Source organism: Podarcis cretensis (assembly GCF_951804945.1).
Source record: "Podarcis cretensis genome assembly, chromosome: 6".
Taxonomy (NCBI): domain Eukaryota; kingdom Metazoa; phylum Chordata; class Lepidosauria; order Squamata; family Lacertidae; genus Podarcis; species Podarcis cretensis.
Genome location: NC_137175.1, coordinates 50,752,921 through 50,774,389, shown reverse-complemented (window position 1 = coordinate 50,774,389; position 21,469 = coordinate 50,752,921). Strand labels below are relative to the sequence as shown.

At 45.9% G+C, this 21,469-nt stretch overlaps 3 protein-coding genes across 6 annotated transcripts; 2 read left to right on the top strand and 1 right to left on the bottom strand.

The window, feature by feature from the left end:
* The first annotated feature begins 65 nt into the window (after positions 1-65).
* On the top strand, positions 66-8,004 carry PIF1 (PIF1 5'-to-3' DNA helicase). Its single transcript, XM_079980353.1, has 12 exons — positions 66-867; positions 1,609-1,735; positions 2,109-2,234; positions 2,315-2,468; positions 3,125-3,239; positions 3,320-3,426; positions 3,898-4,037; positions 4,543-4,649; positions 5,791-5,878; positions 6,210-6,355; positions 6,867-7,058; positions 7,812-8,004. The coding sequence occupies exons 1-12, from the start codon at positions 298-300 to the stop codon at positions 7,863-7,865; spliced, it is 1,926 nt and encodes a 641-aa protein (XP_079836479.1). The 5' UTR covers positions 66-297; the 3' UTR covers positions 7,866-8,004.
* Positions 8,005-8,161: 157 nt separating this feature from the next.
* SNAPC2 (small nuclear RNA activating complex polypeptide 2) lies at positions 8,162-12,219 on the bottom strand. Of its 2 annotated transcripts, none has more exons than XM_079980516.1 (6): positions 12,116-12,219; positions 11,782-11,962; positions 11,289-11,402; positions 11,130-11,198; positions 10,617-10,887; positions 8,162-9,773 (listed from the first exon to the last, which is right to left on the bottom strand). In XM_079980516.1, exons 2-6 carry the CDS (start codon positions 11,956-11,958, stop codon positions 9,409-9,411), a joined length of 996 nt encoding a protein of 331 aa, XP_079836642.1. In that variant the 5' UTR covers positions 11,959-11,962; positions 12,116-12,219; the 3' UTR covers positions 8,162-9,408. The 2 variants fall into 2 exon arrangements, with proteins under 2 accessions (XP_079836642.1, XP_079836641.1); XM_079980515.1 differs by having other exon boundaries at positions 12,066-12,209.
* Positions 12,220-12,253: 34 nt separating this feature from the next.
* LOC307218242 (zona pellucida-binding protein 2-like) lies at positions 12,254-21,094 on the top strand. Of its 3 annotated transcripts, XM_079980381.1 has the most exons (10): positions 12,254-12,495; positions 13,737-13,817; positions 14,344-14,457; positions 15,471-15,608; positions 15,962-16,174; positions 16,622-16,722; positions 17,144-17,318; positions 18,265-18,435; positions 19,435-19,513; positions 20,607-21,094. In XM_079980381.1, the coding sequence occupies exons 1-10, from the start codon at positions 12,402-12,404 to the stop codon at positions 21,064-21,066; spliced, it is 1,626 nt and encodes a 541-aa protein (XP_079836507.1). In that variant the 5' UTR covers positions 12,254-12,401; the 3' UTR covers positions 21,067-21,094. The 3 variants fall into 3 exon arrangements, with proteins under 3 accessions (XP_079836507.1, XP_079836508.1, XP_079836509.1); XM_079980382.1 differs by lacking the exon at positions 15,471-15,608; XM_079980383.1 differs by lacking the exon at positions 19,435-19,513.
* Positions 21,095-21,469: the final 375 nt, after the last annotated feature.

The following is a 21,469-nucleotide window of genomic DNA, read 5'->3' as shown; positions in this document are numbered from 1 at the left end:
GCAGCCGAAAGTTACGCCGGGATTCTGACCGCGCCCCTTCTCTATTTCATTGGCCGAGGAGTTAAATCTCCCGCAGCGCTGATTGGCTGCTGCGACCCCCGTTAAAGGTTTGAATCTGCTTGTGGCAGAAGCTAAGGCACGGCTGGAAGAGTTACCGTACTTAGGCACATGGGAGAAATAAGTGGCTGCCGAAATCAACGCGAAAGCGAAAGGCTGCAAGAATACGGCATCTTTTCAGTACAGACATTTTAGCTGGTCTCAACTTCTGCGTTGCCTCCTCGTTTTCAGTCGGACGGAATGCAACCAGGCTCCGAAGCGGACGGTCGGGTTCGCTGCACCGTAGCGATCGAGCACCTGGGTGCTGCAGCAGCAGCCCCGAATCGTGTACTTCTCCGCGATGCTTGGGTCACGCTGGGCCGGGACGAGTTCCAGGAGCTGGTGCTTCAAGTGGCCAGCGCCAGCGGTCCGGGGCGCCCCCAGAACTTCCCCTTGCGGCGGGGTGAAGTGCGGCTATTCACACGCTTCGTGAAGGAGGGGAAGAGCTCGGTGCAGCTCGGTGCAAACCACAATCACGTGCAGCTGCTGCTCTCTAATTGTCCTCCGGATCGGCTGCGCCGCTTCGTCCACACGCTGCGCATCAAGCACGCAGCCGCCCAGAGGGGGACCAAGCCTGTGGCCGAGCGAACGCGGCTTCTCGCTGGCCTGCCGCGGACGTTCGACACGGTGAGCCCGGTGCAGACTCGCGACTTGCAGCAGGCGAGCGCCCGGCAGGCTCTGACTGACGTGACAAGCACCCCGCGGAAAGGTCAGCCCTTACGCTGCGCGTCTCGGAAGCGGATCCGAAGTGAGTCCATTGATGGGAAACAGGTGAGCCGGCTTCTGCCGGAAAGCATGATCTAGCTGGGAGCTGCCCATAACAAAAGGATCTCTGGCCGTCCAGGTATTGTTGGACTCCAACCCCCATCACCCATGGTCTGGCAGTGCTGGCTGGGACTGCTGGGAGTTGGAGTCCAAGGATACCCGGAGGTTCCCCATCCTTGGCATAAGAGTGGTGGCTAGTTTCTGAAAAGTGGACATACTCACCTGCTAATCCCATATGCTGAAGTTGTGGTTATGCAAAGTGACAGATTCATGCACTCCTCAAGCACTTCAGAAACTCACTTAGCAAGTTCCATAACTGAGGCCACCACAGAGTAGGCCCTTTCTCCAATGCATGCTGGTCTTACTGGCGGATACCTGAGCAGAACTTCCATAGTAGTATGGGCAAGGTCAAATTATTATTTTATTTGAATGTAAGGCTTCTTTGGTCCAATTGAAATTCAAAGAACTATCCCTCTGGATAAGAGAGGCATTCTCCTTTCTGGCTGCTGTAATCAAGAGAGATGGGATGGAAAATTCTCATGCACTTTGGATTCAGAGGAGTTTGCCTTTTGGGGAATGTATTAAGTTCTGTTATGCAGGCAGAAGTCATAGGCTCAACCCACATAATCTCCAGGTGGGGCTAAAAACACCCTTGTCTGAAGCTGCTCCCAGTCAGTGGATACAGTACTGAACAAGATGAGCCACTGGTCTGACTCAGCATAAGGCAGGTTTCTGTGCTCTTTTCAGGTGGCTGAAAAGCAGCAGGTGAAGAAGACTTGGTCCATGTGCTCCCGAGCAAAACTCTCCCAGGAACAGTCAATGGTGTTGAATGCAGTGCTGAGTGGGAAGAATGTTTTCTTCACAGGCAGTGCTGGTGAGAGAAGAGGGTCAAGGAGGGTCTATGTGTTTGCAGGTTAGAGGTTGTAGTGGCTTCATCTACTATAGTGGGAATCTTGCATTCCTTCCACTGAACAAACCTGGGATTTAAGGTATGTAAAGTTGGTGATTCTGATGTCTCTCCTTTTTGGGGTAGTGGCATGGGGCAGGTGGAGATTTATGAGAGGCAGATACCATTGAGTCGACTTTGATTTACAATCTAGGTGTCACTTCTAAAACTGATCAAGTTTTGCATCTGCCTCTTGCCATTTAAATGGTTCCGCTTTGAAGGGAAGTATGAATGGTGCTGGAGTAATTGTAAAACTGAAATTTAGATTGTGTGCCTCTAAATACAAGGGCTCTCTCTGTAGGGACTGGGAAATCCTACCTGCTGAAAAAGATCATAGCCTCGCTGCCTCCAAACAGCACTTACGCCACAGCCAGCACAGGGGTGGCAGCATGCCAGATTGGTGGCACTACTCTCCATGCCTTTGCAGGTAACTGGGATCCTGGGAAAGGAGGGAAGCGGAAAAGAGCCTAGTGGTGGGTTACTGCTGACATACTCTTTCTTTGATAGGTATCGGGTCAGGAAAGGCCTCCCTACATCAGTGCATTGAGCTGGCTCAGAGACCCGGAACTCGGCAGCAATGGCTGAACAGCCGCCATCTGATCATAGATGAAATCTCTATGGTGGAGGGGGATTTCTTTGATAAACTGGAGGCAGTAGCTAGGTGGGTGGAGTCTTCCTTTTGGGGGATATTGCTGCACTTGCATTAATCCTGTGTGTACATGGCTTTGGGGAGGGTATTAATAGGGCAGAAGACAAAACATTGCATAGTTGTTCTAAAGTTTTGCCTAAGCAGGCACTTGATGCAATTCTGCAGCAAATAGTCTCACACTCACAGCTTTGCCCGTGTATTCTCTTCAGTCCCACATCTAGTTTTGGTAACGCTGTGGCCAGTGCCCACCCAGAGCCACCAGTCAGCATTGCCATCTCTGTGCTTCAGTCCTGTCTGTTTCCCATGCTCCTGTCCATGCACAATAGTTTTAAAATGACTCCTTAAGTATAATGTGGTCCTAGAAGGGGGGTTTGCAGCCACAGAGAGAAGCAGAACTGAATTATATTTGTTACTCTGTCTTAGCATATGCAGAGCATGTGTAAGTGTTGCAAGGGAAACAGGAACAGGGAATCTTCCAGATGCAATTGGATTACAATTCCCATCAGTCCCAAGCAGCATGACCAACAGCCAGGCATCATGGGAACTGCAGTAGAACAACATCTGGAGGGCCACAGGCTTCCCATCCTTGGTCTAGGGTATTGCATTTCTTTTCTCTTGGACCAGAATAAAATCAGCTCCCTGAAGGTGTCTCCATTCTCTTTTGGTAGAGCGGTCAGGAAATGTGAGGATCCATTTGGAGGAATCCAACTCATCGTATGTGGAGACTTCTTGCAGCTGCCTCCTGTCAGCAAATCCTCCGAGCAGCCCAGGTTCTGTTTCCAGGTGTGCTGCTGTTGCTCTTTGTCACTGCATGCTCTTGTCACAGGCCGAGCTATAGTTTGATCAAAGGGTTTCCTTCATAGGCAAAGAGCTGGCGCAAGTGTATCCACCTGAACATGGAGCTGACAGAGGTGCGGAGGCAGACTGACAAGGACTTCATTTCTCTTCTGCATACTGTCCGCCTGGGCAGGTTAGATGCCATCGTCCCCCAGCAGAATATCTGGCTGGGGAGATTCTAATCTCTTGGGGTGGAAGTCCTATGTCTAGAGAGACATCACCAAACATTTGAATGCTGATATAGCTGCTTCTGTCAAGTTGGCTGGCCTGCTCCAATACTTCCTTTAAACTCATTGCACTGTTTGAAATTTGAGTCAAGTACTCTTTGAGGAACCATGGAGAAATGCTGGGAGACACTGGGTTTGGAGGAATGGGGAATTTAGAGGTACTGTGCTTGCAGGGGTATTCCTTCACCTGCAAGCATCATCGCTCACATACTAGCGATGCACAGAGTTGATCTCCATGTTTTGGTTCTGGTTACGGCCTCGTGTTCTCATGGAAAGTAATTTGAATGGGCGCAGTAGCAAGCTTGATAGTTCTTCTTGGTCTTCAATGTTTCTCATCAGATACAAATGTCTTCTTAATTTTAATTGCCCCCATTCAGATGCACAGAGGAGGTTACCAGACAGCTAACTCTAACAGCTACCCATCAGGTGGAGAAAGATGGAATCTTGGCTACCCGGTTGTGCACGCACAAGGATGATGTGGAGCTCACAAATGCTAGAAGGCTGGATGAATTGCCTGGTGAGAATGCTGCAATGACTTCAACTGTGACAAGTAGCCCTTTCCTTTTAGAGACAGACTTTCAGCTAAGAGCTGGGAACCAACCCTTGGGAACTTGCCCTGCCCCTCTTCTTTCTGAATAAAACAACATGAGACCATTATAAAATTAGGCAATACATCCTACTGACACCAATAGTTAAGTTTTCCAGTCCTGATATTCTTGCCACCGCTTTTTGATAGGTGAATACAAGGACACATTTATTTATTTTATAATATTTTCTTCTGTTGCTGATATCTGCAGAAGTGGGAAACATATTATGATATGTATTGTATGGAATTCTGGAATTTTACAGAATTATGCTTTCAGAATAGTGTGCAGAGCCTAATACTTGGAGCTCACAACACCTGGGGCTGTGGAAGGATGAAACAGAGCCCCCTACATGCAGCTCAGCTATTGGGGAGTAACCCTTTCAAAACACATCAGGCAGGAGGGATGCAAGTTTTTTACATCTTGTCTGTCTTCTAGGAGAACGAAGGTCCTTCAAGGCAGTGGATAGTGACCCTGTACTGGTGAAAACTCTTGATGCACAGTGTCCAGTAAGCAGCAACATTGAACTTAAGCAAGGTGCCCAGGTGAGCATTGCCCAAGCGAGAGGCGGTTCTTTAGTAGGCAATGGAATTTTGCTTTTTTTGTGGGGGGAAAGGTTTTTATGTTATCTGCTTCTCACACTAGCGCCACAGTCCTGTATTCTTCACCTTTCCCATGGGGTCTCACAAAAGGGGTCCCCAACCCTAGGATACTGGAGTCCTCTTGATGCAGAATATGACAGCATAAAGTGTTACAGGCAAATGCTGGCTGGATCTTACAGGAGCAGGCAAGCAGAGTAATTGTAAAATGAATGGTTTCTATAACAAATATCTATTATATAGTTTGTCTGAGGGAGTCATAGTGGCACTTACAGGTAATTGTTGACTGTAGCTTGAAATGTCAGAGCTATAGGCTTGGACACATCTGCAAACTATTTATATGTGCTCAGTATTTCACCTGCTGAGCAATTCAATTACTCCTTGCATTCTATTAATACTGATTTCTCTCTTACAAATGCGTGGCTGGCTAGCACTGATTATAGCTTCTCAGGAATTGTTACCTGCACTGCCATGGCTAGGTTGGACAGATCTTTACATGACAGAACCTAGAGTATCAGCTGAGTGAAATGATACTCTTATGGACCCTAGTGGCTCCCATTTGCTTTATTTGAGCTGGTTGTGCACTGCTTTCGATAACTTTTAAACCTTAAAACTGGGAAGTCAGGCCATGCCAAATGCCACAGAGTCCTTGACTTTTAAGAGCTGCACCCAGCTATTAAATATGGGTGGCAAATCTGTGATGCTGTTTAACTGTGATTGTATTGTAATATTAAAGTTTAACTGAGACCAGTTACCATTTTCAACACATTATTCACTTTATTAGATGGATTACTGGGTTTTTTTCTGGTCTCATATGTATGTATTTAATATTTGACTGTTCGTTTGGTTATCTACCTTGTGTGCTGCCTTCTTGAAAAGCAGGATAAGTGTATACAATGAATAACATCCAAACAAGTATGAGGCTTTCCCTACCCGAGGAACAGGGTGGGGACATTCTTGTTTGTTTTCAGTGGCAGTTCTTGAGACTCTACTGTTAATGCTGACTATGTACAATAAAGTCGACTGGCTGGACAGGTGAAAGCTAGGATGTTTTTCTTCATTAGTAATTTTTACATTCTTTCACTAGGTGATGCTTACTAAGAATCTTGATGTGTCCCAAGGTCTTGTGAATGGGGCTCGTGGAGTTGTGATTGGATTTGAAACAGAAGGAAAAGGTTAGTTTCTGACAGATGCACTTATCACCCATGACTGGGTGTTCTTCGGACTGTGTCTGAACTCTTCTAGATTCACAATGAAACTTTGGTGGGTGCCTCTGCACTGTGCCAGAGGTGGAGGATTTTTTGAGACACAGTTTCTGGTCTTTGCCATCCAGTTTTTTGTACATGAGCTGCTATTCTACTGGTGTCCCATTTACAATAACTCAAGTGGATGAGTTCTAGGCTGCCTTGCAATATCTCCTTAAAGACAATAGATATTTGGGAGGTTACCGGCCCCTGACTCCTGGGCATAGGAGATCAAAGTTCTGACTTGGCTCTCTTTCTACAGGGCTACCGAAAGTGAGATTTCTGTGTGGCGTCACTAATGTTGTTGGGTTGGAACGATGGGTTTTAAAGGGACCAGCAGGAATTTATCTGAGTCGCCAGCAGCTACCGCTAAAACTTGCCTGGGCCATTTCCATCCATAAGAGCCAGGTTAGTGATACATTGTGTGATATTCTGTACAAGAACTAAAGACAGTAAAAATGGTCCATAATGGGACGTCTGTAAGGAACTTGTGTTTATCTAGGTTTATCTGTACTAAAGCTCCCACCAAAGTTACTATGGTTCTGGGATGTTTCCAGTTGGGCTCCACATATATGCAGGATCTGTAAGAATCTGCTCATTTGTCTTGCACCCCGATAAGTCAGTGGAATCTAGGCAGACCAATCCTGTACACCAATCAAACTCAAGCTGTTTTCCTTGCAACATGTGGCTATTCTAGAAACACTGGAAAACCACACCACCCTGCAAACAAAAATATAAAGGGTGAGGGAACTGTGGAATTGTTGTTCAGCAGTGTTAATTCTTCCTATTTGCCTGGTACCCATTTTGCGGAATCAAGCATCATACATAAAATATATAGGTACTTTACTGTACTGGGGGTGCACATACTTATCAGAATAACTAGGGAGTATCTGCTTCCTGACTTTCTCTCTTTTCCTAGGGTATGTCTCTGGACTGTGTTGAGATTTCCTTGGCTCGTGTTTTTGAATTTGGCCAGGCTTATGTAGCACTTTCTCGAGCACGTAGCCTTGCAGGTCTTCGGGTTCTGGATTTTGATCCCAAGGTAGTGAGAGCCAATCCATGTGTGTTGCAGTTCTACAGGCACTTGAAGAGAGAAAATTTTCTAACCCAGGTAAAGTGATAATCTGCCACTAGGCTACCACAACCATCTGCAACTTAGACATTCTGATTTTGTGTTGTATAAACTGCAAAGGGAGGAGGGTGGGAGAAGGGCAATAAAGGAGCCTGGAACAAGGGCCACAGGTGACTAATGGCATTGTGAATTAGGGATATCTGGCCACCATTCCTCTGTAACCCTGAAATAGGCACAATGCTCTTGAGTGATTATCTGTCTGCAGCCCTAATTGCAAAATGTATCTTCCCTACATTTCCCTCTCCAAAGAAAAATATACTGTTACAAGCCTATACTTTATTAAAGAAAAAAGTAGTGGAAGGTCATAGTGAATCCTTGCCCCTTCCTTCCATATGGCAGAAATCCCCCCCCCCATGGGATCACAGTGGCGGAGCAAGCTGATTGGGTGCCTGGGGAGGCACACGTGCCCTGTGCCCAGGGGTGGGGCCACCCAAGCCGGGGCAGGACGCTCTGTGGGGCCTCCGAGGAGTCTGCCTGCCTCCTCCCACTCAGCTGCCCTACAGCTGAGGGAGAGGTGGCAGGCGGACCGTTTGGGGCAGTGTGGAGCCTGTGGGTGCCCAAGCCATTGTGTCACTCCCAGGAGAGACACATGGCTCAGGTGTGCTGCAGGCCCCGCGGTGAGTGCTGCCCAGCATTTTGTCACCCCCCTCAGGGGCGACACCTTCCTCCACCCCTAGGGGAATCATACAAAGTGTGAGTTGCTGTGTATAATTTGTTACTTTTGTTCTTTAGGCTTTGCTGTACTCCTCTATTCAAGCCAATAAAGAAAATGAAGAAGCTGCCTGAACTTTATATATTTTTATCTACACCACTAAGTGGAAAACTTATTCCATGGAGGATCAGCTCATGGATTTTCTGCACTGCAGCTCCTGATACTTCCAGGATCATTCTGTTTTCTAGCAGTAGAACAACATCCTGGAAACATTTTCCAGTTCAAGAGATGAAAATAAGTCAATTTTTTAACCAAAATCTGTTATTAGGACGGTAGTAAGATGTTCTGCTATCACACCTTCAAGAAGTCTTTTAATTCAAACATCAGCATTGACAGTATTGTACTTATGGCAAGAGTTTGACACACTGAATAATAAAGAATGCACTTTATTTTTAAAGGACATAAAAGTGAATGAAATTGCTGCTCTCAGTGCAGCACATAATGCGTGTACGACATGCCAAGAGTCTGAGTTTACAAAGATGGCACACTAGTCTTCTAGGACTTGCCTGTTACTTACATTCTCTACAGAAGGCCTCTTCAAATAAAATAAATAAAGCAAAGATGCTAAATTGTAGTAATTTGTTAAACTATATATGCATGTTGCCAATTTAGAAGCTAGGAACTCCTTCCCAAGTTAACATGGTTCAGTTAAAATTCAGATTTTGAGAAGTGCATTTAATCTATGTTTGAAGTAATATTTACTTAAGGTGCTAGTTATGTTATGTTACAAAGTATGCTTTCTTTCCCCAGTCCCACCAGTTTATGGCAAATACTGCTATGAGCTGTTATGAGTCCAAGTATATCCATACTAATATCTCCTTAATAAAATAAGTACTAATGCTACATGGAGGGTTTACGTTTTGACACAGGCTGCTGTAGCATTTATGCTTCTATGCTATAACATAGTAACTTCATCTTTGCATTCTTCAGTGCCTACAACTATAACAGTTCAGTATTGTGTTAGTGGTAGATGGGGGGCATTTCTTCCAAGAAGATATACTACATCATCAAGCATTGCTTAACAGTAACATTCCTAAGCATGTTATAAGTTAACTTTGCCTAGTTTATTTCAGTTAAAGCCTTCATGGCTTCTATAGCTCCTCAAAACTTATTGAAGGTAACCCCTGGTGAGCATGTTACAGGTAGAAGGCAAAAGGCACTTTGCAAGTAATATGAGATTATTACAGCTTTGCAACTGATATTTTTCAGGTCCATTTTTTTTAAAAAAAAACGGTTATTACAAAATAATTTGACTATTCTGTGACTCAGGAATGATATCCAACATCACTTATTTTACTAACCGCAATGATCTGAAGAAGACCAAGGTCAAGATTAACACTCAAGGCCATCTCTGATCTGCTTCATAGCAACTGGCCAAATAAGATATAGCAGCTGTCGTGGAGTAGTAAGACCAGACTTCAGTGTACATATAATATTAATACAAAGCAAGTATCATACTCATGAGCCAAGGTGTAAAAGAGCAGGTCAGGCTGCTTAGCCCCCATGCTACGATGAGGGGGATCATGGCTAAGGAAAGCTCAGCAAGCTTGTTTAGTCTTCCCTCACATGTTATGAGAGGACATAGTTCATTATTGGGCAGCACAGAATCCAGTTCCCTCAGTCAAAGCTTTCTTCTTTACGTGCAAGGATAGCTAAAGGAAACAAGAATGGATTCAAAGGGCAGATACCCAGAGTCTTCCAGTCCATGGCAGAGGCAGAAGTTGCATCATCTTTGGAAGTGGTAGGAGAACTACTACTCTCCTCCTGTTCTGGTAAGCCACTAGTAGCTGGCTGCACATGTGGAAATAGCTCCCCATTATTGTTTACAGGCTGGTTGCCCTCTTTCATTCTGCTTCTTTCACCTGTGTAGTGGCTGTTCAACTCTGTGTAACATTTGTGCATGTGACTCTTCAGCTTCTTAAAGTCCAGAAAGCCCAGCTCTTCTGGCAGTGACAGTAGCAAATCTAGGACCACAGCTGACTCTGCAGAAAGCAAGCAAAATGTATGAGGAGAGTGGCTACACTCACTTTGGCAGAAACATAGGTAGGATTTTTTTATCTCCTGTTCTCCAGTTACACATTCTGAAACTTCACCCTGCCTCCAACATGTGTAACAAATGTAGTAAATTTTCTCACATTAACAGCTAAGCTATTTTAGATTTTTTAAAAATATGTCTTAGACGTTAAGGATAACTTTCTATATAAGAAGTTTTATTTTAAAAACTGGAAATCTGATGAGAACCTTTTATCTGTTTTACATTATATGACAAGTTGCTGCTTCCTCTCACCTAGGAAAACTCTCCCTGTCTCCACGCTCACGGGCCACTCATATTTTCACTGGGGGGTGGGGAGAAGCATAACAAACAATTCCCTTCTGAAATGTTTTCCTTAGTCCCCCAAATCCCACCCATCATCCACAACAGTAACCTCAAAGGTTACCCAACTATGCCCAGCATGGTGGTTGTTGCTTTTAGTAGCACTAAATATGTTGGAAGTTTTGACAGAATGAGTACAGTTTTTGGCAGGACACATAGTGTTTCCAGTCCTAGGGGATGCTCCATTTCTGGGAAGCATTTTTAAGATTTAGTGTTCAGCCCTTCAGCTGAAATAGAACTCCACAGCAGATGACAAAAATGGCACAATAAAGAAAAAGCAACAGAATAAAAAGGAAGGGATGGAATGATTGCAAATAAAACTCAATAAGGCAGCTTCCATAAGGAGAAATGTTTTTGCCTGGCACCAAGAATACAGTAGGCATGCTGTAATAGATGTCTTGGTCTGCCTGTTATTTAAATTCATCTTGGTCCAACACAAACGCCGACTTACCACCTGGTGGGAGTTCAGGTGCCTTACAGCCACGTGAGATCACAGAAAGGTACTTGTAGATCTTTTCAAAGTCCACATGGAACCCACTGTTTTCTGCAGGGGCTATTTCCTCTACATCTGATGATACAGTTGGTTCATGAGATTCTTCGTTGGATTTCCTACTCTCACTATGAAGATTTTGGGATGAACATTGAGAATTCTTTATCACCACTGACTTTGGAGGCACGGAATGGAGCAAGGTGAGTGGCTCAGTAGATGCAATTGTCCAAACCTAATGAGTAGAGAAAAAGTCACAATCAAGTATGGACTTTGTATGCCAAGCAGTCAGGGATTCTCTAGTAAACCAAATACATTTCCCAGCATTAAATCTGTCTGAAAAGTTATACAAGAACCAAGAGAACCAGGACAGAGCCATGTATTTCAGAGACATTTTGTCAGATGGAGACATACAGATATCTTAAATTACTACACCAAGAACAATATCTATCTTATTAAGATCATGGAAAAGGTTACCTGGGAAAAAGCAGTTGCCACAGCATCCTCAAGGGGACCCGTCAATTTCTCAGCTAACTCTGTCCATATCTAAAAAAAAAAGGAAGTGTCAGTTGTGTGAATAGCCCTTAGCTTATGTTGTGCCATATCACATTACCTACACTTTTGAAACTCTCATACCTCAATAGGTGCTGGAATAGGAGCATCCTTCTGTTTACGCTGGCGATACTGATATTGTTCCTTGACTGCTTCCTTTGCCACACGCTCTTTCAGGTGCTCCACAAATGCCATGATCTGCAAGAGCAGCACAAGTTAGGGGGCATACGTGGAATGTTTTGGGAAAGACAGTATCCTACTTTCTGAAGACATAAAAACTGAGTATTTCTTCAAGGCAGAAAGTTTGCAATTACTCCCCTTTAACTAGGATTTGTCAGTATGAATGTGTAGGATTAAAAAAAGGAGCATAGGTCTCTCCCAATTCATCCTCCCAAGTCCTCTCTTACAATTTATCTGCCAAGGGCACCTAGCTCTCCTGGCTGACCAGAGATGGAGTCCTCCTCTCCAAACCCTGCATGCTGGCCATCAGTCCGCCAACTCGTGGGATTGTTAGGAAGCTCACAGCCCGGCCAAGTTCGAATCCTGCCCTCCACCACGTGGCCACGCCTCAACCCACCTCTTCTTCATCCCTCGAAGGCAGGTACTTCTTCAACAGCTCGGGCCGCAGCGGACCCTGGCCGTGAGCTCTCAAGGCCCGAAGAAGGCGTCGCTTTTCTGGGTCCGTCCAAGCCTGGCTCGTGGGGGCCGTCCTGTAGCGAGCAGGGGCTGAACGCTGCCTGGAAGGCGGCTTCATGGCGCTGAGAAGAGAAAACAAGAAAAAGCTAAGAGCCTAAGAGGAGAAAACACGCCCAGCGGTGTCAATTGCCACCCGCCCAGCACCTATTCTCTTTAGCGCCTCACCTCTAGCCACCCGTTCCTGGCTTCTAAGGCGACACAACGCTGCTCGTTACCTTCCGGTAGTCCTCAGTCCTCAAACACAACGCCGCCAAGGTTGCGAAAAGCCGTTGCTTCCAGGTTGTCGCAATCGGATGACGTATAAAAACGCGCGGACGGGAACCGCCGAGGACCAGAAACAATCAGAGGCGTAAGCAACTTTAGCAGCGTCTTCCGCTGGGACGGTGGGGGAGATGGGTTCTAGAACGCCTCGACGTCACGAAGGAGCTCTAGGTTGCGTAGCAACCGCATGGCTCTTACAGGGATTCCGGAGACCCCTCCGTTCTTACGAGGGGCTCTAGAATGGGACAGATCTCCCTTAAGTCTGGCTACATGTCTTGCTGGTCGGCCGGCGTCGCTTTGGGGATCCTAGTCCTATTGCTGTGCGATGGGCCCGGTACGGAGAAGGGTGCTATCGAGGGGCTCGGCTGCAGCCGGGTGTCTCCTCGAGGATGTGGTGGTAGCACATCAGAGCTGCAGTCGCCTGTGAAAAGAGCCAAGGGCACGGTCTCCGAAACGCCTGCCTGTTATACGAGTTTCTTAATTCAATTAGCATTCGAATCTGCCCACAAAAACGGATGGAATCGCCTCGCAGGCAGCTCAAAAACACAATATTCTGGACCGAAATGGCTCCTTGCATGGAGCTAGAGAGCTGGAGTGAAGTTCAATTTGAGACTTCTGAAACCGACTTTGTATATTGCTATCATCCTGACGCCTACCAAATGGTGTCAGGAGCAAGATCCTGGCTGGGGTGGGTGGACAGTACAGAGCCACATTGTACAAAGGTGGCGGTGGGAACAGGATTGGCACCCCATGGAAAAGGGTGGTCAGCAGGCAGAATTACCTGTTCCACCCCACAAACCATACACTAGAATAAACTACATACACAAATGAAAATGTATTGTAACAATAACTACATCAAAAAATAAATATATAATAATTCAACATCTAATTTACTGCAGTTTAGGGATTTTAACACAGAACTCTAAAACTGGCCAGCGGCAGCCAATAATGCAATCCTATGTGTACTTAGAAGGAAGTCCTGTTGAATTTACCAGGGCTTCCTCTTGGGTATGGTGATAAGATTGCTGCCTACTTTCCAGGTGAGGAACACTGAGGCTGAGAGAGAAGTGATTTCTACAAAGTCAGCAATGGCAGATACAGTCATACCTCGGGTTACAGACGCTTCAGGTTGTATGTTTTCGGGTTGTGCACTGCGCCGAACCCGGAAGTACAGGAACGGGTTACTTCTGGGTTCAGCGCTCACTTTGCGCATGCACAGAAGTGCCAAATTGCAACCCACGTGTGCGCAGACGCGGCGCTGCGAGTTGCGAACACTGCGGGTTGCGAACGTGCCTCCTGCACGGATCACGTTCGCAACCCGAGCGTCTCCTGTAAATATCAGTTTTACTTGCTGTTGTGGAAATACTCTTTGTCATCTGGGGATTTGCCAGTATATCCCAATTTAACTTCCGACTCTCCCTGGTCAAAACATGGGAGCTCTGGGGTGGGTTTCAGACCGCACAATGTACTGTGAAGCTGGGAACTACTGCTTTATGAACACACAGATACAGCAGACAAGTCTGTAATGATACTTTCCAAAGGAGGCATCATGCTAAAGTCTTTGCTCCTTTTCAGGCTGTGGACTTCACCTTGACTTGTCTGACAATGGAACTTCTGCAGGACTGGCACGTGTTAGAAAGACAGCTGGAGAGATGGGTGAGAATGTAATAAAGATCAGTTCCACTTAGCTGACACTGCACTAAGTAAAATAAACAAGCAATAAATGGGGATATCATCTGATAAGCTCGATCCACTGTGGCCTTGTTTCATCCATCTTCAGTGGCCATCTGATCTGTGCCTTGAATCCATGGCCTTGGCACTTCACTCTGGCCACCTGAGCTAGCCAAGCGATAGATGATCATTAGATGATTTGTGCCCATTAACACAAAGCCCAACCAAGAACCTTGTTTTCTCATTGCCCTGTCACCAGTGCCAAATTGATTCTTCTGATTTATTCATTATTTACTAAATTTAAACCCTGTCTTTCCTCCAAAAAGCCCAAGACAGAGTACATAGCTCTTCCACCTTCCATTTTATCTTCATGGCAACCCTATGAGGTAGATTAGGCTGAGAGGTAGTGGCTGGCTCATCTAGGGAGCTTCATGGCCAAGGGAGGATTTGAACCCGGGTCTTCCTGGTTCTAGTCAGACACGCTAACCACTATACCTACCTATTTTTTCAGACACCATCTTTGTCCACATTGGTGCCAAGGAAATTACTATCCCCTGCAAGTCTTCAGAGATGGATGTTGTGATTGGTATGAATCCCACCTACAACTGGAGCCTGGAAAATGAAGGTTAGGCCTTATTCCTTGGGACTCTAGGGTCTCTCAGTAGATGTCAGGGACAGATGTGTGAGGGAAAGAAGAGGATGGATTACTTGGTAAAAGGCACCTGTTGGTGTCCCAGGGATGCCAATATTTTTTCTAGAATGATCAGCAACAGAGATTTTTTTGCACCTCAGACTGATTTGAACTTTAGCACCCAAGATAATATTTTCCAAGCATTTTATGTTGAGAATTAGTTTAGTCTTGCCTGTGCCCTCTGTCCTTGTGCCTTGGGCAAGAGCCCATGTTGTCACTCCTCTCCCTAATGACTGCTATAGAGAGCCCATTATGTGGCTAAAATTGGAGTGAGTGGGGATTGGGGCCTGTGGATTTCATTAAGGAGCCCATCTTTACCTCTTATACCAGTTCAATCACTGATTGAGGTGAGGATTGGAGATGTATGAAAAGGTAACTTGCAAATACATTGATGCATCTGTTAAACTTCCCAGATGTGAAACCAAGTTGACCTGAAACTGCTTGCCCAAATTAAAGTCTGGAGAGTTCAACAGATTATTCTTCACAACAGGCATATTGGCAAAAACATTAGAACTACTGGAAGTGAAATTGACCCAGAGCTCAGCTTTTTAAGGTTCCTGTTACTTAAAAGTTATGACTGAAGCAAGCTGTGAGACAACTTGCTTTTCCAAACCCAAAACTTGGTTGTAAAATGGTATCAGCATGTCACAAAATATTGACTAACTGTACCTGCCAATCTAAGCTACCCAGTGCATGGTTCCTATAATAAGAAAATACGGTGTAGAATGTTGGGATTCAAGAAAGGTATTTTGTATGGGCATTCATGGCATAAGGGCAGCAGAAAATAATTAGACTCTCTTGATGCATCCATGTACCAATGAGCCGAGACCCACATGAAGCTATAGAAGTATTAAAAGACGGGGTTTCTCTTGACCTCAGTATTGGTGCCTAAGCTGGTTGTAACAGAACATTGTTCTTCTTAGGCTGATTCTGCCCTCTACTTTCAGGAACCCATCCCCTCAGTGGTGATGCTTCCCTGACTCTGCATGATTTTCATACTGATGACAGTGGACTGTATACCTGCACAGTTTCCTACACCATGGATGGCCAACTCCATACTAAAACTTTCTATCACACAGTGGTGGGTGAGTGGATTCCAGATGTCTTGAAGGATAGTGAAACAAAGGGGACTGAACTATTTGACTAGATGGGTGATTGGCTGGAACCAGGAGGAAGATAGTTGGGGGGGGGGGACATATCTTGGGAGAAATGTGGGAGAAATTTTGGCCTGTGGCCAGACGCTGTGGCCAAACATAGGTAGTTTCTGTTCTCCTGAGGATCCACTGTCTTTCTTAGGTGTTTACAATTTCTTTCCATCCTCTTGAACTTCTCCATGGTGGACATGATGTGGAAGATGTGACTTTTGCCATCTTTTGAGCTCCTGCTTTTGTAGGAGAAGCTGCCTTCCAGATTCCCCTTCCTCTGCCTCTTTCCCCAGGCTACCACATACGTGCAGAGCTGCACGTCCTACTGCTTTTTCAGTGCAACTCTTGCGATGAGGAATTGACGCACGGGTTCCTGAAGACCCTGCGAGAGCATCTGAGTGAGGTGGTGCACCACCTCCACTGTGAACTTCTGCTTGGGGCCATCAGCTGCTTCCCCACCATGGAGAAACCCTTGGATGAGTTCAACTTCCAGGTAGAGCTTGAAGGTCAGAGCCAAGAAATTCAGGGTGTTTCTAGAGGATGGCAGAGGAAGTCAGGATGGCTGGGTTCAGTCACAGTTTGGGGAGGAAGTGAAGTTTCGAGCAGGAGAGGCTCGTGCAGAAAGGCAGGATTTCACCAGCTAGGACTGCCTACTGAAAACACCAGAAGTAAGTGTAGCCTCAGTGTGTGTCTTTGCAGAGAACAGACAGATTTGGGGTAAAGGTACATTCCCTTGGATTGGCTGGAGGAACATTTCTTAAGCAGCAAGAGTGGCAATGGATATGTATCATGATCTGGAGGGTTGCGCTAAGTTGAATTAACATAATTAACTGCATTCATGCAAGCATCATATAGTGGATCTATTTTGCCATATCCTGGAATGAGGGTTTGGACTGATGGAAGAGCGAGCCTATTGGCAAAGGGACTGTAACATATTTGTCATTGTTTTCTAGTATCTCCTTTTGGGAAGGGCTGGGATAAGTTCTGCTCCCCCAAGGCTGATGCACTGGAATTTGATTGTTATAATGGAGCTGTCTTGAGCAATCTGCAGCAGGTACGTCACCAAACCTCATCTCTACCCTACCAGGAAATAAGTTTGCTGGGGTTTTGTACCTACATATGTTGTTGAGCTGCAAAGGGCAACCTTGTCTTTTATCTTCTGGAACAAGGTTATTGTGCATCACTGCACATGGAATGGCTGGGGTTATTTACTTTGAGGCAATAAAAGCAAGAACCTCATGGTTATGCATATTTCGAAGAAAGGATGGGTGCTTGCATTCTAGGCATTTACTATGGAATTGCCACATTTTGTTCACTCACTCTTGTGATGACCCTGTCACCAGATTCTTATCCTTCTCTGTTTTCCCTGCACTCCTGTTTTCCTTCCTTTTTCAGAAAAAAAGATCAATAAAAAAAAGCAGACCTCCCAGTCTTCCTTCCCTCACTCTTGAACCACCCTATGCATCTCCCTACAGGCCGAGGAAGCAATAACCATATTCATGGAGAACAACAAACGTTTCCCCTTGGGAGAGGCGCCCACCTCCCGCACCTCCTTTGTCAACACCTTTGTCAACTTCCTGGAGGGTGGAACATGCCTGGAAGGTTATGGACAGACCCCGGAGCTACAGGCACGCTGTCCCGACTGCTGTAGTGAGTGGAGCAGGTGATCCATGAGCTGCTGCCTCATCCCTCCTCAGACGCTGCCTCTGGTTCCATAGACTGCAGTGTTTGTTCACGCCACTGGGAAGCCTCTCGCCACATTTGTTCTTAGCTGTCACCCCAGCCTTTGCAAACCCAGTGCCTTCCAGATGTTTTGGAACACAACTCCCACCAGCCCCAAAACATCTGGAGAGCACTGGGTTTGTAATGGCTCTCTTCTTTCTACCTTCCCTTCCTCTAGAGCAGGCTTCCTCAACCTTGGGCCTCCAGATGTTTTTGGCCTACAACTCCCATGATCCCTAGCTAGCAGGACCAGTGGCCAGGAATGATGGGAACTGTAGTCTCAAAACATCTGGAGGCCCAAGGTTGAGGAAGCCTGCTCTAGAGCAGTGTTTCGCAACCTTGGGTCTCCAGCTGTTTTTGGACTACAACTCCCATCATCCCTAGCTAGCAAGACCGGTGGTCAGGGATGATGGGAACTGTTGTGTGAAAACAGCTGGAGACCCAAGGTTGGGAAACACTGCTCTAGGGTTTCACTGTAGCTCTGCCAGATTCCCTTGGGCTGTGTACACTTTAGTTTTCACCCCTTATGGAGCTATATTTCTCAGCACCCTTAACAAACTACAGTTCTCAATATATTTTTTGGGGAAGTCACATGCTTTAAATGCATTTTGTCCACCTGTTTAGCACATTGCGCTAAGCATGACTCCCTTGACTCCAGGAAGAGACACCATCTCCACAACTCCTTTGAGGAGCACAATTGAAAAACAATGCCCCTTGGGTAGGGCTCACACGGTACGCGGCCAGCTTTGAAACCCCTCTTTCCCTAAGCCCCAGCTTAGCTGATGGAGGAGTGAAACCTGTGTGCTGTCTATATTTCAGGCTCTGCTCCTTTCGCTCCCCCCTCCATGCCTTTATCTGCCATTTTGCTTGACAGCCGCGTGCCCTCCTGGAACATATAGTGTGGCTGCAGCTGGAAATTGTGTTCCCTGCCCAAACGGATCATACAGCCTGCGCTATGGGGCAACTGTGTGCATTCAGTGCTACCACAACGGGTCAACCTTGCATCCTGCTGCCAGAACAGCTGCGGAATGCATGAGCCCAGAAGGTATGTATCAGGTGGGTGACATGAGGAAGGGCTTCCTGAGAGACCTCTCTGGATTTTCCAGCACTGGTTCTTGGACTTAGCATACTGAGAGTCAAGCTAGACACAACATAAAATATGTTCAAGGTTTTAAAAAAAATGCACATAGCATCAACTCTGTGGCTGGGGCTGATAAGTATCATGATTGTAGAGGGTGAAGGGGGAGGGGAGGGGATTTTAACTCTTTCCTTGCCACAGGAAAGATCCCTCCTCTGAAGAGAAAAATCCCTCCTCTGAAGTTGGGAAGATTTGCTGCAATGGGGAATTTCTTCCCAATGGAAATACTAGCTCCAGAGGAGGGATTTACTTCAGTCCTGGTTGCTGGACTTGAATTAGTTTCCTTGGTTCTGTGTTTTATTTAAAAGGTGGCCCCTCACCTGGGTAACAGACAGAGTGATGTAGAAGTAAATTCTTACCACAAGACTCAGACTCACAACAGGAGAGTTAAATTTCACCTCCTGTGATCGTGTTAATTATCCATCTTCCCTAAGGTGATGCTCTGTATACTTAATGGCCCCTCAAACTTGTATGTTAAATCCAAAGACAGATTTATCTTCAGATGGCTATGTTCCACCTCCACTCTTGGCTGTTGCACTCATGTCCTGCTTGCAGGCTTCCTGCAGACCTCAGTGAGAACAAGATGCTGAAGGAGGTGGTCCTTTGGCCTGATCTAGCAAGGCTTTTCTTGTGTTCTTAGCTACCTAAGAAACAGCGCTCCTAGACTGCAACCATATATATGAGCATCTAGTGAGGGAACAGTTCTGTGCATGTGTGAATTTGGTCCAAACAGTGTTTGTTTATACTGGCTGCCTATTTCCCTTTGGCCTTTCTTTCCACTGTGATATTTAAGCTGTGATCCTGTTTAACTTAATAGAAGCAGGTGCTACTGCTGGATAGGCAGCTTGGCTCTGGGTGCTGAGGAGAACTGGCACTCTTGAGTGATCTGTGTCTCTTTCCACACAGTCCCTCCAACACATGGATTTCCTGCTCTGTTGGTGATCTTTCTCGTCCTGCTGCTTACTTGCCTCTGTATCATTGTGCTGTGAGTTCTGGGTTTTCTTCTTACCTGTCTAAGCCCACTTCTGTAAAATCTGGTGGGCCAAAGAGATGTGGGGCTGGTCATTAAGTGAGGGCAGTGTCCCAAGAGATCCTGAGAAATGACAGTGGCTGTGCAACCAGTTATCACAGATAATTGGGGGTGGGGGTGCCCAGGGAATGCCTCCACTACGGGATCATATATCTGCAGCACCAGTGGAGTGCAACTACCAAACTTTTAGAAGACATCTGAAGCCCTGTTTAGGGAAGCTTTTAATATTTAATCGGTTATTGTATTTTAGTGTTTTGTTGGAAGCCGCCCAGAGTGGCTGGGGAAACCCAGCCAGATGGGCGGGGTATAAATTATTATTATTATTATTATTATTATTATTATTATTATTATTATTATTATTTTTCCTGGCTTCTGGGACTAGAGTGCACCAAACAGGTATTGCTTTCATTCCACCTTTGCCCTTCCTCTGAATACAGCCCCCTTGCATAGTTTCCCCACATGCCTTCTAGAATTTGATTATTATCACTTTTCAGTAACCACCACCTGATTCTGGCCAGGATACCCCAACCAGCATACCCTAACCCAGGGGCCAGCAACCTTTTTCAGCCATGGGCCGGTCCACCGTCCCTCAGTCCACGTGGTGGGCCGGACTATATTTTGAAAAAAATAATAATGAATGAATTCCTATGCCCCACAAATAACCCAGAGATGCATTTTAAATAAAAGCACACATTCCACTCATATAAAAACACAAGGCAGGCCCCACTAATAACCCAGATATGCATTTTAAATAAAAGGACACATTCTACTCATGTAAAAACACGCTGATTCCCAGACCGTCCATGAGAAGGCGATTGGGCTGCATCCGGCCCATGGGCCTTAGGTTGCCTACCCCTGCCCTAACCCAACAGAGTTCTTGGGCAAGGGGGATGTTACCACTTTCCTATGCATCTGGCTTCCATATTCCTTATATGTGTCCCTCCCTGTATTTTGCTCGTGGGGTTCTGGGCAACCAGAGCTGTATGGGAGGGGTGCCTACTAAGATCCACATGCCTTATGGTAATAAAGATTCCCTGTCTCTGTGCAGCTGCTGCTGGTACTTCCGTCGTAGAAGGAAGAAGAAACAGGATTCTTTTCCTAAAGGCGATGGCGAGACCAAGCAGGAAAAAGAAGTCACAGTCCTTTCTGTTCCGGACTCCCCAAAAGATGACTCTCCCCTGTTGCCTTCTATCACTTTGGAGAATCCTGAAAAAGATGACTCTCCCCTCTTGCCTTCTCCCACTTTGGAGAATGCTGAAAAAGATGACTCTCCCCTCTTGCCTTCTCCCACTTTGGAGAATGCTGAAAAAGATGCCTCTCCCCTGTTGCCTTCTCTCACTTTTGAGAATCCTGACCAAGAAGGTGTCATGTTTCTAACTCCTCCCAATCCAGAGGAAGAGCCAGGTGGGGCTATTTTGCCACCCCTTTTTGAGCTAGAAGAGCAGCCTGTTATTGAAAATGTTGTGTTCCCATCATCTTCGCCTATCTCAGATTTTGAAAGTACATGACTCCCAGTAAATTCATGTCCAACAAACAGACCTGCTTCACATGTTCTTAAAGGTTGCTGATAATACTAACAACTTGTTCCCTTGCTCAAGGTCTGGGCCCTGCAAGGCCTCCTATTTTCTTGAGTTGGGTTCTGCATCTAGAAGATCATGGGAGAACTGAAAACTTCTTCATCACTAGCCATAACACACTGTACCTCAGTCCCCTAACAAAACCAGTGTTGGAAGTGAGTGGCCTGAAAAGAAACTGAGCTAATCTTTAATTTCCAGAGGGCATGGAGGGTTATGCTCAGACTGGGCAAGCAACTGCAGTGAAGCAGCTGAAGGCTCTAACCTAACAGTACCACAAATGAAGCAGCAAATGCTGCAGTGATTGTTTTGTGCTTCTGGCTATTACCCAACCGAG